The sequence below is a fragment of the Choloepus didactylus genome, chromosome 3 (genome assembly GCF_015220235.1).
Source record: "Choloepus didactylus isolate mChoDid1 chromosome 3, mChoDid1.pri, whole genome shotgun sequence".
Taxonomy (NCBI): Eukaryota; Metazoa; Chordata; class Mammalia; order Pilosa; family Megalonychidae; genus Choloepus; species Choloepus didactylus.
This window is the reverse complement of record NC_051309.1, coordinates 160,345,854-160,363,069: the sequence shown is the minus strand read 5'-3', so window position 1 is coordinate 160,363,069 and position 17,216 is coordinate 160,345,854. Positions and strand designations below refer to the sequence as shown.

The 17,216-nt window shown below is 37.2% G+C and overlaps 1 protein-coding gene across 2 annotated transcripts in view; it reads right to left on the bottom strand.

The window, feature by feature from the left end:
* The window catches only part of EDNRA (endothelin receptor type A), a 65,442-nt gene that overhangs the window by 46,058 nt on the left and 2,168 nt on the right, over positions 1-17,216 (bottom strand). Inside the window, exon 2 of one of the 2 annotated variants that reach the window (XM_037830771.1) lies at positions 13,519-14,005. In XM_037830771.1, the coding sequence (XP_037686699.1) occupies positions 13,519-13,938 (420 nt within the window). In that variant the 5' untranslated portion in view covers positions 13,939-14,005. Of the gene's footprint in view, positions 1-13,518; positions 14,006-17,216 lie in introns of those variants that run through there. The other variant, XM_037830772.1, reaches the window with a different exon arrangement.

Sequence of the window (17,216 nt, the reverse complement as noted above, 5' to 3'; positions counted from 1 at the left end):
CTCTACCTCTGCCCCTCCCTCCCTTTCTCAAATATCTCATTTACAAAATGTCTTCTGTGTGCCTGCTGAATTACATAGTGCCTAAGAGGTGGGTTCCAAGGTTGGATCCCTATTGTCCAACTCTGCCTTTTCCCTCATTTCTCTATAACTCCTCCTTTTTTCCCTCCAACATTTCAGAAATGTATGATATATACAGAGGATATCTGTACCACAAAATGGCACATACACATAAATACATACACAGTGTTAAAAAATGGAATATGGGGATATTTCTTATTCTTTTCCCCACTTTTTCTTTGCTTCTGACTTGGTCTTTCTGTCCATTTTCAAAGAATTATTCCTTGAAATTTATAACATAGATGTAGGAAAATTCATCTATTTTTGGTTATGAGCATGCAATTTAATTGCTCTCTCCAAATGAAATATAAAATGTAATGATTTCAGATCTAAATAGTTTCAGATATTTAAAGTTTTTATCTTTAAGGTCTTTAAAGAACTCTTCCAGTATGAGATTTTCCTAAACTAAACCAAAAAGATCTCCTTCACCTTCTTTTCCTTTTTCTTCTATTTTTTTTTTTTTTTAAAGAAGAAATATGAATGGCTACCCGGAGATCTGGCTACCTGGTTTAGAGATGCTCTTAATGACTGGAAAGATAATGTAACAAACACCTCTAAGGGCATGATAAAATTTAAAAACATGTTCAATTTTGATCAGAAAATGCATGATTTGTCCAACTATGTTTCAAGGATACTGACTTCTAGGACACTCCATGAGGCCAAATTTCTGATGTTCATTAATATAAATGGGGAACAGAGGGGCCTTGGTTGTCTCATAGTAGCTTCTAACTTATGTCCACGGTCACCCAGGAATAGACCTACTTTGGCCATTATGCCTAGGAGACCCTATGAGAGGGGCCCTGCACGGTGTATTTTATCATCCAGAGATAATGACTTGAAAGGTCAAGTGATGTATTCAAGATCAGTGGCAAACCACTGCTTTGTTAAAGGAATTATTTTGACTTCCTGGGATTATGACCATTTAGTTTTTAGACTTGGGGACTTGATCCATTTAAAAATATCAAAGGTTGTGCAGCCTTGTCCATATTTTTGAAGTTGAGATCTTTAGCTTTGTGTCCCTAGGGGCAAAATGGAAGTAAATGAGGGAGGCAGGGAGAAAGGCAAGGGCAGGGGGTAGGCAGGTAGTGAGATGCCACAGGGGTCAGCAAACTTTTTCTGCAAAGGGCCACACAGTACATATTTTAGGCTTTGTGGGCATAAATAATAGAAGTGACCATAGATAATATGAAAGCAATGGGTGTGGCCATGTTCCATTTTCCATTAAAACTTCATTTAGAAAAACAGGTGGTGGGCCAGATGTGGTCCACAAACACAGTTTGCTGACCCTTGGGTTAGAGAATCACACTGGAGAAAGCAGAGTGGTGAGCACTCAGTGCTTACAACCAGGCCCTGGGCTATCACCTTAGTGACTGCTATTCCTGGATTTACTTCCTCTCCTTTATGGTGGCCCAGTAGCTGGTCATTCCATAAAACCAATGAAAAAATTATTGTGACACTAAATATTTCTCTAGAACAGAAAGCAGAAAACGTTTCAACAAGTCATCTAAATCTAAATCCATGTTCATATGATTGCAAAACTCCAGTGCCCAGACATGTCACAGAGTTCTGAATGTCTTCCTGGGAGAATGCATTATTTGCATTGTTAAACAGTTCCATTAAAAATGTGGTTGGTAGACTTGATAAATGAAACTTATTTTTTAGGATGTTGCAATGCAAATTTTGTTGATGATATTAAGAGGGATTTTCTTTTAGATCTGTCTTCATATGTTACAGTTTGATAAATTTTCTGTAACCCCTCCCCCACTGTACCAATGTAGCAGTCAGACTATAAATGACCTACAAAGTTTCACCAAGCAACTGACAAACTCAAGATATGTCATTTAACAAAAATAACCTCAGAAAGATTGTCTGGAAAACTTCATCAATCCAACTTTGACTCTTGCAAAATTTACTGTCTCAAATCAGTGCTTCTTAATCTGTATTTAATGCTGCTGTCTTTTAAAGGTTTAAAATAGCTAATCATCTATTTTGACAGCAATGGAAAATACTGAAACAATTTTATTTCTGTATCACTTGAGATTAATTTGATTAATTTTGTTTTAGCTGTATACATTACTTTGGGAAAAGGAGAGACAGCAGTTTTTCTGTTTTCAAAGAAAATGCATATAGGTGTTTCACATTCAAAATATTTTGTGTGTGTGTTCTGCGGTCTCAACCTAACACTCGAGTATAAAACTCACCTGGCACTCAAGCTAATGTGATTGAATATATGTTCATATCTTCAAATAGAAAATAAGGAACACAAAGACAGCTCTTTTAGATTTCTTTGTGTTTTCCATAAATGCTTAGTAAATGTATGTGTTGACTGGGGAACTATCCATTATGAAAACAGATAACAGATTTGCTTGAAAGAAAAAAAATTATATTGGACAAAATTCATATGTAGAACACACAGGTCTCTAAAACTTTTAGAATTAGAAAAGAATTCTGTCTAGGAAATTCTACTTAGCTTCTAATACTGTACCATGACCTGGAGTAGTTCTCCAAAATTACTGATTAAAATATACAAGTATTATGATCAAGAAGAATTACATACAACTACATATTTAGTATATAGTTCTACATGTCAATACATACATATTACAAATACATTAATATATGTATATAGGGATTTTATATATATAACTTTTAACATATATATGAAACAGAAATGCATATATATGCATACAGAAAGGCATGGATGAGGATGTCCATAGAAGCACTATTCATTATAGCTCAATACTGAAGACTATTTAAATGTCCACCTACACTACAATGGATAAATAAATTGTGGCATATTCACACAGTGAAATACTATACAATAATGAGAATGAATGAGCTACAACTAAACACATTAATATGGATGACTCTCACAAAAATAATACTGAGCAAAAGAGGTGAGATGCAAAAGATTGATTCCATTTACAGAAAAATAAAAAACAGGCAAATGAATTCATGCTGTTAGAAGCCAGGATAGTAGCTAACCTTGGGAGATGAGGTGGAGACTGGGGGACTTCTGAGATGCTGGTTCTAGATCCTGGTTATACAGATGTGTTATTTGTGAAAATCCATAGAGCTGACACTTGACATGTACATTTTTCTGTATTTTTATTATACTTCAATATAAAGTTTAAAAATTTAAAAATATTATGGCTGTTAAATGCTGTACTACTACCCTAGCTATCACAGGTTTAGCTTTCATAAGCAAATCAAATTTATGGTAACAACGGAAATATGCAGAGAAACACCATATGTATGATATAAATGATATCATTTAAAAAGCAACTTTGGAGTCTTCTAGACGTTTTTATTTTACGAAACTAATCCACATTCTTCTTTCAAGCTAGAAGTTCACAGTGGTCAGAGTTTTATTGTACAGACATTCTGCAGAATTACTTTATCTGATATAAAATTCATGGGATGGGGGGCATAATGGGTTATTCAATGTTTGGCCAAGAGGCATGTGTCCATTCCCTTTCATATTTGACAGACATGATTTTGGACGTTTTGAACATACTCAATATTGTTTGCTTTACTTGTTGCTTTTTGAAATTAGGAACAGTGTTCTTTATTCATATGGTTTTAGATTTAATGGAATCATTTCACAAAAATTATACTTTATATGCAATTTTTTTTAAGAAAACGAGGATTTCTAGTATGTTTTAAATGATCAGTTTAGACATAACCTCCTATGTCATCATGATTCGCCTTTTAATTCCTGTGCATCTGGTAAACCCCTAGAGAGAAGGGTCCAGAAATGTAACAATTAGCTGTATCAATAAAGCCTTGATGTTTTCTGCCTCAACTGAAACTCTAGACTAGTCATGGACTTTAAAGCGATTGCCTAGCCTTTCAAGTGGTATCTGCGTGAGACAGCAGTTTGGCAAAAAGTGTTCCTCTGGGCAGATGAGCAGATGTATGGCAATTAGTCCATCAAAGAACTCAACCTTTCTTCTCAGTGTATTTTTAAAAAAATATTTTCTGGCTCCCCTTCTGTCAGTTTACCTCAGCAACATGACAATGAGAATAGAATACAAAAATCCTGTTTACCAGGTGTTTCAAGGCACACTTATAACATAGATATTGTTCTGGAGAGCAACTTCTGTTTCACACACATATTCCTTTATAATGTGTTGCCTTTGTCTTAAACAAGGAAATAAAGAAACTGTTGAATTTAATGAGAGAAAAACTGTTTCTCTCAAAAGGGAATGATTTTTATCTTTGAACCCAGTCTTAGAAAATATATTTTATTTCTGTGTTATAAATAATTACAAAGTTTGTTTTATGAGGTGTATGGAAGAGAAGCAGTGTGGCAGCTCAGTAGGAGCCTGGCCTCTGGGATCAGACTGGATTCAAATATTGACTTTACCACTTGTTAGCTGTGTGACCTTGAGGAAATTACTTAAATACTCTGTGCCTCAGTTTCTTCATTTTTAGAATCCAGATAACAGATGCACATCTTAAATTTGTTGTTAGGATTAAGTGAGTTAATCTGGCAAAGAGTAGATGCTAATAAGTTTTAGATAATATTATCCTCATGTTGTATATCAGTGTACATAACATATTTTAAGACTGCAAATTTTTCCTTTACTGATTTAGGAAATGCTTCTCCACACAGTAGCCAGCATGCTTTTGTTAAAATGTAAATCAGATCATGTCACTCAAATGCTCATAACCTTCCTAAAGCTTCCTGTTCGCCCAGAGATAAAGCCAAAGGCTTTATAAAGACGTAGAGGTTGCGTGACTATTTTTCCCTGCTTTATCGAAAATAGTCCTGGTTTATGGCTATTGTCCAAATGTAAAGATTGATAGTGTCTCCTTTTACTCTCAAGTGTCCTGATTCGGACATAAATTGTACGATCACCTGCCTTGTGTGATCTGCTTCTCCTCAATTCCTGCCCTACCCTCTTAGCTGTGTGACCTCACCTGTTTCTACTCGCTCCTTTCCACTCAACCAGCATGGCCTCTCCTTGCAATTCCTTTAACTCTCCAGGAACACTCCTGCGTCAGGGCCTTTATACTTGCTGTTTCCTCTGGCTGAAATGTTCTTACTTTAGATATTTGCATGGCTTGCTCCTTCATCTCCTTAAAGTTTGTAGTCTACTGTCAACTTGTATTGAGGCTTTCTTCAGGCAGCCACTCTAAAATTTGTATCCTCTCCCCATCTTCCTAGTTTGCTTCCCCAGTTTTACTTTTCTCTTTAGCACTTATAGACTGTTTATTTACCTGTTTATCTTGCTTATTGGCTTGCTTTTCTATTAGATTGTTAGCTCTAGGAGAGAGAAGATGTTTGTCTATTTTGTTCACTGCTATTATGCTGAAGTCTGGTGTGCAGTAGGAGCTCAATATTTACTGAATGAATAATTGAAGAGCATCTAGAGAAGACAGACCTGATATAACTGAGTAGCCAGATGGCCAATCAATTGCCATCTCCATTGCCTTCTAGTATAAAATTTGATAGAAAACATTGAATTCCATATTTAGAACAAACATTATGAGAAGCATGATTTGACTAGCTTCCATTTTAAGTACTAGCCTCCAAGTAAATTATTTTAAAAGTTATGATGGCAAACAATGTCAATGAAAACTTAGAGATGCTTAAATTCTAAGAAGTGACCTCTAAATTTGTGCATCCAAAAATAGTAGTAAGAGCCTCCACCCCATTAAAATTGCTCTGAACTTACAAAACAAAAAAGTATTAAATCTTTGTTAGGGCACATTTGATTTTAGGTTCCTGAATTGGGCCTTCAAACCTTCCAAATTTAAATAGGAACTTTAGATCACTTAGTTCGGTGTAATTTTTGATGTTCACATTTAAAACTCAGACTACTAAAAATTAATATTGAATGATATTTACATTGTTTCTATTATTGAATTTAATTTCAACTCTTAACCTTATAACTTAGGAGTTTTTCCAACAAAAATTAGACTTAGATAAAAATAAAATGGTAGCTATAGAAAGCTGTTATTCTAAGTCCGAAGAGAATGTGGTAGACCCAGAAGGCAGCTGTCGAGTTTCTGGCAATGTCAGATTTATTTTGACGGAATTACTAGAGCATTCTGTATTTAACCACTCTCTTCTTAGAATCAACTTCAGACACCACTTTCCTACACTCTTTATACTACTAAGACTTATAAAGAAATAATTTCACACCTTAGCAATTCATAAGACCAAGATACTAGGAGTTATTTCAGAATATAGCCCAAATATCTGCTATTATTAATCAGAATGCTGGAATCAGGGCAACATTTATATCCCCTCCACCCCAAACATGTGCATTGTGAAAATTCTTTTCTCAAAATTAAAACTTTTTTGTACCATTACTTTATGATAACTTCAGAGTACAGCAACCTCTTCCGTTTGATGGAGGAATATCATCAGCTGTCAAGCTGTTCACACCTCAACACCTTCCTAACGAGAATGGGTCTGCACCTATGCCTTCCTCCTCGGCCACAGAACCATCTCACAGTTATGGATCATTTCCATCCCCCATCACTGAAGTGAGAATAACTTTGCTGTGAGCCAAATGGTGAGGGCTGGCAGAGTAACCTCAGATGAGGATAATTACTTCACATGGCCATGAGAGAAAGCAATGAGGTTCCCAGACACAGGAAACGAGAAGCCAGAAAGGGAGGTAGAGTTGGAGAGGTTCTGAAGTCTTTTCAGACAGAGACTTCCTCATAACAAACAGCAAATCGGGTAATAAATTTATCACTCTGTCATTTTATATGTGCACATATTTTTAAGTCAGCTTGTTAACATAATGGATTTTTTGCAATGTGCACTTAGAGGCCAGAAAACCAACCTATTTCCAATTCTCTAAAGAGCAAATAACATCTTTTGTGTTAGGAAAGTTCATTTCGATATTCCAATTCACTTCAAGGTTTAATATTTCAAATGAAACCACAATTACTAACTATGCTCAGAGAATGCATATTACAAAGAAATCTTGGAAAAAGACTCTTCAATTGGTTATATGTACTAGGGAGAGAGGGAATTAACGTGTGTGCCACAGAATAGCAAAAGAACTCTTGACTACTAAAGACAGAGGGAAAGGGGAAAACAATCCTGTTTTGTGCTGTTCTATTTTTCGTACATTTCTTTCAGATTTATGGACCCTGAGACATTTCTGGTTTGCAGGAAAAAAGTAGATTCCATAAGCACATGTGCCTATAGATCCAATGCTAAAGATATGGAATTATGTGGGGGGAAAACATTTCTTATAGAGGCAACTACAGTACATTTTCTTATTTTACTCATTCTTCAAATATTTTTGTAGCTGGGCACAGTGCTAGATGCAAACAGTACAATGATAAATGAGAATGGTGGCAGCTTGCCTCAAGGAACTTGCAGTCTAGCAGGGCAGATAGGCAAATGAATTGGCAAATACAAAAGAGTGTTTGTTAGATGCTCTTAAGGGGTTAAAGTGACAGTGTTGTGGCACATGGGAGAGGAACTAAACCAGTCTGGGTCATGGATACTTACTTGACAGACAAGGGGCTATTTAAGCTGAGATCTGGAGAGCAAAAGGAAATAAGCCAGAGAAGAGGTGAGGGAAATAATATTCCAGGTAGAAGGATCATTTTGATATTCTTAGGGAACTACAGATAGGTCAGATTAGCTGGAATAGAAGGTAGAGGAAAACCATGGAGAGAAATCACCTGTAGCGGGGGCAGGGTCAGAACTACCTAACGGGAAATACAGAAACGTAGCTGGGATGGAATGCACCAACAAGGGGCTGAGATCTTAGTCAAGGGATACATTCTCTCTCTTAAAATTCAGGGAATATAATTTCTAGAACTAATTTTATGATTACAGCAATCTCACTGGGTTAAATGTAAAAGGCCCATCTTTATTTGCTTGATGATGCAGTAAAAGGGAAACAATGCCATCTTCACATGTAGAATCCGACGGGTAATTTGATTTACTAGGAGAATAGTACGTGCAGACCATAGAAAATAATGTCTTGTGCCTTGCCTGTAAATGATGACTCCCTCTGATAAATTATCATGGTTATTATTTTAATTTGAAGGTCCCAGAGAAATCTGATTAGGAGAAAAGTTAATTTTAATAGTAAATCTCCTAACCAAATAAAATCCCATCAATAAGCATTTATTGAACACCTACAATGTCTGAGAAATTTGATCTATAACTAAATCGTGGCAATTTATTTTGGAGACAGAAATTGCCTGGGTTATCTGATGTGCCAAGAAATAACATTTGTATGGCTGCCCAAACAGAATACATCCCAGTTGCACAAGATGTTGAAGGCTTTGTGTGAACAATGAGATAACAACTGGCTTTCTGTGAATGTCTCTGGTTTCCACATTGCTCAGATCCTCTGCCAGAGCAACATATTGAGAGTCTTGACTTTGCATTGCAAAATATCCAGAATAATTTCATATGGAAATTGTATTTGTTTATTTTTCATTGCTGTCCTCAACAAGAGGGGGTTGCTTAGAATGGACAGAATTTGTAATCAAATATCAGTGCTACTGGAGTCAATCACTGGCTGTTTAACTTGTTCTCACAAATCCATTTTGTCCCACATGCTAGAAGGAGACATTACTCACCTACAAGTATTATCCATGACACATTGTTCTCAGCTTCCCATTACACATGTCATAGATTTCTATGCCAAGTCACTGGACTCAACTTCTTGCTTCTTACTATGACTATATGAATCCACTTTTCTCTACTTCTCTCATACATGTATTCCCCCAAATTGTTGTTTCTGTTTAAATGGGTGAGGTACAGTGGTTAGTGGGCATATCTGTGTGCACATAAGGGTGAGCTATTATCCTGAAACCACATGGTACCCAGCCCTGGCCCACTCACAATCATTATTTTTTCAGAATTTCCCCTTTATTTAAAGATACAAGCCATCTGTTTAGACAATCCTCCATGCCATAATCCCATAAATCATTAAAGAATAACATTACTAAATCCTACACTTCCAATCTACATTGCTATTAGTAATTGGGTTTTTTTTTTTGTTGTTGTTGTTGTTCCCAAATCACAGAGATAATGTTTCAATTGTTTGGTTGTTTTAATGAATGTAAATATTTTATATAGAAACTTATTGGCTGTATTTTTGCATCTCTTAAAAATTCATGATACCAGACAATATAATTTCTTGATAAAGAGGATCCATCATCAGTTTAGGTTATAAGCTTGGGCATTTGAAAGAGTCTGCTAGTTTCTTTCCCTTCTTCCCTCCTATTTTTTGGTCAGCTATTTCTTACGGTTGGTGACTGTTACAGATTGAATTGTGACCCCAACCCCCACACCCAAAGATGTGTTCAAAACCTAATTCCTGGTTCTATGAATATGAACTCGTTTGTAAATGGGGTCTTTGAAGATGTTACTAGTTAAGATGAAGCCAAAATGGATTCGTGTGGGTCCTAATCCAATATGATTGGTATCCTCATAAGGAAAGAGAACCAGTGATAGTGCAGAGACACATGGAGAGAGAGAGAGAGAGGGAGGGCCATGCAACAGAGGCAGGGATTAGTTTTTATCACAGATTGCCAGGAAGCCACTACCAGAACCTCACAAACTTCACAGGAAGCATGGCACTGCTGACATCTTAATTTTGGACTTCTAGCATCCAGAGCTATGAGACAATGAATTCCTGCTGATTAGTCAAGTAGTCTGTGGGACTCTGTTATAGTAGCCTGAGACAGTGACACTATTTGCTTTTTTGAACAACTGAAAACTAGATAGGGTTATCCTTTGGTGAACTTTTCTTCAATGCTGCCATTTGCAAGGCCCTTCCATGATTTGAAAACCAAGAAGGGCAACCGGCATCAATTTGACTCCTTCCATTCCTTCTGCTTTGCATTTTACTGCCTCAGACTGTCTGGCTTTCTTTTATCACCAGACAGTGTGTGTATGTGTGTGTGTATAAGCAAGAGCAAGAGGGGTTTCTCTCCACTTTTTGATTTATTTCTCCTCTATGTAACATACAGAACTCCAGACCTAACTCATTTCTCAATTTAGAATGTGTGAATGCTTCAGAGCAGCAATTTGGTGACTACACAATCCTCTCCAAGGATGTTAAGGCAAAGAATGTTATTTAGGAGTAGTGATGGCATTCTGGCCAGAGCTGAGGATGCATGTCGGGAATTGCTACGAAGTAGATGAAGTATGACCAGAGTTTGGAGGGCCCTAGTTGCTTAATCATGGGAGGCAGTGGGTATAACTGCAAGGTCCTGCATGATTTTGAGCAAGAAATGACACTAGAGAGACAGAAGCAAAGTCCAGGAGAGGCTGGAGGGACAAACCCTAAAGCTATGGAGACCAATTAAGAGACTTTTGGAAATTCAGGTATAGGGTGACACTCCTTTCCATGTCCACAGTCCTTCTATCTCCATCCAGCAACAGCTGCACAGGAAAATGACAGCTCAGAAACAGCCCAAATGTCTGATACTTGCTGCATTGATTTTTAGGGGTGTTTTTCGTCACACTGATCTATGAAACAGTTTCAGTACCATCTGTTTTAAAGTGAGAGAACGGGAATAACCTGTAAATAGAAAGAACACTTTACCACAACCTCTCCTTTTTCTTGTAACATTATTGCAATCTAATTGGCAATTCTGGCTTGCCTGAAGACACAGTCTTCACACTTCACTTCCACTTATGGCAGCTCTGATAGGACTCAGTGCAATGTTCTCTGTCTGGAGACACCTTAGAATTGAGTACAAAAGCAACTGACATAATTGCTAATCACAGTAATATATGTGATTGAAAACTCATCTTTTCTTGAAGAGCACAGCAGATACTTTCAACCATCGGGTAGCTTAATTTTTCCACTAGTGGGGGAGATAAAGAAGGCTTGTGAGAATCCCTTTAAGGGAATGTTCTCCAAGTCTACACGTTATTTTCATAAGCACCCAAACATGATGGTAAAGTGAGATGAAAGATTTGACAGCTGCCACCTTGCCTTGCAAGAAAGAAGTGGTGTGAGCTTGACATGGTTAGAGGAACTCATAGATCTGATACCTGAGAAACTACAGAGCCACGGGATCTTACAGTAGGGGGATTCTGTGGAAAAAAGGAATTGAGCTTGACCTTGGAAACCACATTGCCTGGAAGGATTTCTCTTGACTCTCCTGGGCAGAAGTCATAGAAACAACAACACGGTATGGCCTCCTCCTGGCTTGGAGGAGGGGACTTGGGAAAAAGGAAGTAGAGGTAACCCCTAAATATCTTGAGGCTTTTTTAGCTCACTCCAATGCTTTTCTCTTTTCTTTCCCCTGGAAGAATACTGAAATGACTAAAGAGATTTTTTTTTTTATCTCCAAAGGTTTACTTTCTAAAATTAACGTTGGCCACATGACTCATGACATGAGTTTTAGGAAAACAGGAATTGCACAAATGTACTCCTGTGATGCAAAAACACCACAAACTGTTCATATTATTTAGAACTACAATAAGGTATATAAAATATAGGAATCCTGAGAGGGAAGAACCATATGGTCAAACAAGGACGTGTTAATTGTATCCATTGCTACATCAATATAAAACAAAGTTTAATTTGGATTTTCACCAAATTTGGAGATGCTCCAGATGATCTGACTTAAAGTGTTGCAATGAGACAGAAATGAAATTTAGTCTGGTAACTGTCTGGTAGCACCTCTAAGAGATATGTGAGTCTCCCTCCCAGCAGCTGCAGAAACGACTTACTAAGGAGCTGCTATACACAGGGTCAAATCTATGTAGTGTGTTTCAGAATGAGTAGCAGCAGAGAGCTATTAATTCAGAGATGGTTAATTACTGCCTGAGCCACAATGGGTTGGTAAACTAGTGCACAAGTATGGATAATCAATATAGATGTTTAATATTCCACTCTGCTGAAGAATCTAATTTTGAATAAGAGTAATGTCCACAATTTCAAATCTAACATTAAAGAGAGATGCCACAAGAAAGTCAGTGTTTCAAAACACATGGTATTTCATAAAGAATAAATTAAGAAGACTTTTAAGTTCTGTAGCATATGCTAAACATTTTAAATTAGTTATACATTTTCGATTTTGCACCATAGTTCTGTTCTAAAACTCCTTTTAAGTTCAAGCAGAGAACACATGTATTTATGCTATTTTGTGAAAAGAGATAATTTGTGTTATTTTCTTGATTATGCTTTGTCTAATTTCCATACTTTTGTAAATAGCATATTGTGTGCAATTTTGAAAGGTTTTTATTTGTAGTGTTCAAAATTTTAATCACTGTTTTCATCTTTATTAAAGTTTCCCCACTGATCTTTCTGTTGGCTAGTGTAATTTTGTCATGCTTTCAGTGTATCTATTGGAAGTGAGAGGCTGCTATTCCACTTCAAATGAGTCTTGTCTTCAACAGGCAAAACTTGCCATTTAAAGTAATATTTCAGAATACTACTGCTAGGAATAGTTTTGCATCTATGGATAATACACAGAAGAAAACAAGTAAAGGCTGAAGATGACAACACAATAGAAGCCTTTTCCCTGGGCTTAGAAGAAAGACTTTCCATAAAATCTGGCATACACCATGTAATTTCACTTGAGTTTTAGCTCACCTGAATACTTACAGCAATTTTCCCCTCACAACCACTAAGCCAAATGTGGAATATCAAACTCCCTTTAGCTTTAGTTTGCTGTGGTACTAAATTGTCCCTAGATCAAGGTGATCACAGTAAAGATAGGTTAGTTGTCTTTCTCTCTCACTGTGAGTTCCCTGAGGCACTTATTTGCCTTTGAATTTTTGTTGCAGGGTGGGCACAGAGTAAGCACTCAATAAATGTAAGCTGGAGAAATGATGGAGACAATAGTAAACTGATGCATATTTTAAACATTTCTAGTAATACTGCCCAAGATGTCAACCCTTTCCTCCTATCACTTGTTCCCCATTATCTGTAAGTCACCCAGATACGAAAGAAAAGCCGTGATGCAGACACTCAAAATAAAACAGCTACTTTTCATTTCAAGCTGTACTGTGGATATCTGGCTTCTGAACAGCATCACATTAAAAAGGTAACTGAAACTGAAGATTCATTTTTTTTAAATATTTTTTTACTCAGTAGCTCTCAACCTGGGAGTGAAATCTCACAAAAATCCAAGGATCTTCCCAAGACTGCCCACCTACCAGCAGACTCAGGACTGGTCACGAGAATCCAATTCACGCAAGACCATGATTTTGAAGAGTTATTCTTGGCATACTATTTTGTTGAGAATTATTTAGAAAATAAGTGTAATATGTAACAATAATAAAAATTTTGAAATGCTACTGAATTTTAAGACGGCAGAAGATAGCTCTCAATAAAGCAGATTAAAATATCACAGGTCGGAAAGGTCTGCAGTGACTCTCTTACAGTGGAATCAGAGCCTATGTTCAAACTTACAAATAGATTTGTAGTTACTTCCTACCTTAAACACATTGATAGGGAGATCAATGACCACATAGATTAGGTCTCCAAGGGCAAGGCTGGCTATCAGCGCGTTGGGGCCATTCCTCATACACTTGTTCTGGTAAATGATCCTTAGCAGGGTTGCATTCCCCACCATTCCCACGATGAAAATAGTACAAGATATCACAGTGTTAATGTATTTGAAGGCTGCAGTAATTTTAGTCTGCTGTGGGCAGTAGTTGTGCATTGAGCCATTGCTGGGTAGGGCCAAATTAGTGGGTCGGTGGGTGGTAACCAGGACGCTGAGCTCGGTCCCACGAAGAGTGGTGAAATCGTCCACATGATCACTTAGATTTGTGCCGTGTCTCTCAGGATTATCACTGATCACGCATCCAACCATCGCTAGCCAAAAGGATACCCTGAGGCCAAAGGTTCCCATCTTGAGGCAAATTGCAGGAAATGTCTCTTACTGTGCTGCTTTTAACATTTACGTTCTTTTTTTTCACCTGGAAAAAGAATGGGGGAAAATAATTTTGGTTACAAAATTCAGCTGCCAATAAGATTGTGGAGTCAATGAATACTTAGTGCTTCAATTAAAGATAGGGTATATTTGATAAGATGTATCTATGTGAGGTTACCCCATGGCAGAACTAAACCAGAAAAGACCAAAGGTCTATTAGGGAAAATTCTCTCTTTTTTCTCTCCATCTCCATCTCTCATCTTCATCATCTTCAACTCCATCTCCATCTCTCTTCTATTTCTATCTCATCTCTACTGATTTCTTACCAACATATAGATCATTATATGGAGAAGGATAGCAGTTTCTCCTTCAAGTATTAGATGAAAAGTTATTTGTATTTCTCCCTACTACACCCAGGCTGATAAGAAACTGAGTTATAAAAACCCTCAAGACAACGTGGAATATGACTCCCGGGGAGGAATGTAGACCCGGCATCGTGGGATGGAGAACATCTTCTTGACCAAAAGGGGGATGTGAAAGGAAATGAAATAAGCTTCAGTGGCAGAGAGATTCCAAAACGAGCCGAGAGATCACTCTGGTGGGCACTCTTACGCACACTTTAGACAACCTTTTTTAGGTTCTAAAGAATTGGGGTAGCTGGTGGTGGATACCTGAAACTATTAAACTACAACCCAGAACCCATGAATCTCGAAGACAGTTGTATAAAAATGTAGCTTATGAGGGGTGACAGTGGGATTGGGAATGCCATAAGGACCAAACTCCACTTTGTCTAGTTTATGGATGGATGAGTAGAAAAATAGGGGAAGGAAACAAACAGACAAAGGTACCCAGTGTTCTTTTTTACTTCAATTGCTCTTTTTCACTCTAATTATTATTCTTGTTATTTTTGTGTGTGTGCTAATGAAGGTGTCAGGGATTGATTTAGGTGATGAATGTACAACTATGTAATGGTACTGTAAACAATCGAAAGTACAATTTGTTTTGTATGACTGCGTGGTATGTGAATATATCTCAATAAAATGATGATTAAAAAAAAAAAAAAAACCCTCAAGAGATGAGAAGCAAAATGTCATTTATTAATGGAGGAGAAAAGGCATTATATGCTAAGTAAAAGTTACATAGTATTAAAGCATAAAATATAATTACCAAATACCATAATTAATAAATAAAATATTCCAAAATGTGTACTGTTTTATCCATAGTAAATAATGAATATAGGAATAAAATGTAGCACAGGTAGCCATCTAAAGGCTTGCAAAATGTTAATTAAAAATTGGAACTCTGGTCGACACCAGCAATACATTTAATAGCATTTGTTTCAATTAAAAGTTATATAATTGATAGAGAAAATATTTAAAATTATTTTATTGAAAACCTCAAGGATAAATGTGTGAAATCCATAGCTTCTCACACGAGTTCTTTGCTTTTCTAGTCCTTATAAATTATCATTATATTTGCAAATGAGTAAAACTGGGAGTACTGGGGTGCCCTCTGGGAACACTTGGGGTGCTTGTGGTTTGCAGAACTGATCAGAAGCACCTCAGCCTCCCCAGGAGGGATTTGGATCTTTAGCAAAAGGAAGGCCAGCAGCTCCTCCTGAGTCCCCCTCTTTTCCCAGGCATGCAAGAACTTGGTAGAACATCACCCTGATGTTGTCGCTTGCCCCAGAGCTTACTTGTGAAGTTGGCTCCACGCTCTCTTACTTGCTCATTTCTCCTCCACATGCACCCCGGGTATGCCAAGGGTAGCCGAGGGCACTCGGTGTGAGGGACTGCTCTATATTGGAAAACCCCCAGAGCAGCTAGCTAGTTTTGGAAACCTGCCTGTGGCGTTCTGGGCATTTTGTTCTGTGTTCTTTAAAGGGCACTTGTTGCCTTTCACGTGCAGAAAACAAGGGCTGTTTCTAGATAATCAGCCTGTTTGCATCATCCTAAAACTGTTCTCATGACAGAGTTGGGGGTGGAGGGGTGTGGGGTGGGATGAGAGGCATATTAAAGCTCTTTGGCTTTCCAAGGTATACTTGTCCCCATGCTATCTTTTAAACATCCTAAGTAGCCGTATTTATTATGTACCAGTCACTGCGCTAAGCACTTTACACGCATGATACCATTTAATCCATAAATGACCTCGGCAGTAAATCCCCAGTTCTATTATAAGGAGAAAGAAACAGAGACTTAGAAAGTGAAGTTGGTTGTCAAAGACACAGGTGGTGGCTGACAACGCTAGGAGTCTAAGCCAGGTCAGCCTATAGAGCCTGAGCTCCTAACCATTACACCATTCTGCCTCTCATCCTTCTGCCTGATTACCATCTAAAATGTTTTAAAGAAGCCTTCAGAGTGTAGATGAAGAAACATCCAAAATATCTTAAAGAAGCCTCCAGAGTTCAGATGAAGTGGTGAACTTGGTATGGTGGTTAATCATTTTTAAAAGATCATCTGTTTTTTCTTTAGTCACTTGAAGAGAGCCAAGTGTTCTCTTTCCCAAGAAATCTAGGTTTCCACCTTAAATCTTTAAAGAAAAGACACTGGGGAAATGAGGGAGGTTGGTGGTAACAGAATAACCAAATGGTAAATCAAATGGCTCCCTATTTCAATATTTTGTATATTTCATTTTCTGTGGTTTTGTATGAATCTTTAAATGAAGACCATAACCTCATTTATGCAGTGGTGTGTTTATGTGTGTATGATGTGTACATTTAGTTTATAATTTATTTTAATTTTTTAAAAAAATTATCTTTTTCTGAGCCTATTCAAGGTTGATATTATCATTTTATGGCTTTTGAAAGTTATCTTGGGAAATCAATAGAATAGGTTCAGTTAATATTTGGATGAAATAAGGGTTATGTAAATTGCATATAAGGTCTAAGATAAATGTTAGGTGCAAGCACCACATACTTTTGCTTTCTCCAGAGTTTTTTTCCAAGAAACCAGAAATAATAATAGCATGTAACATATGTGATAATCTATTATATATACCTATTATCTGAATTGACCTTTACAGCTCTCGGTAGGCAGGCATGAGATCCCCATTTTACCATGAGGAAACGAGTCTTAAAGAAGTTAAGTGACTTGGTCAAGGTTTCATAGCCAAGAGGTGGCAGGATGGTTACAATGCCTCACTTAACTTTGCTTATAGGACTTGACTCAGTCTGATAAAATGATAAAAATATCAATTGTTCAAAACTAGGGGCATACCAGGTACCTGTCAGTTCTAAGTTTAATATAAGTAGTTTGGAG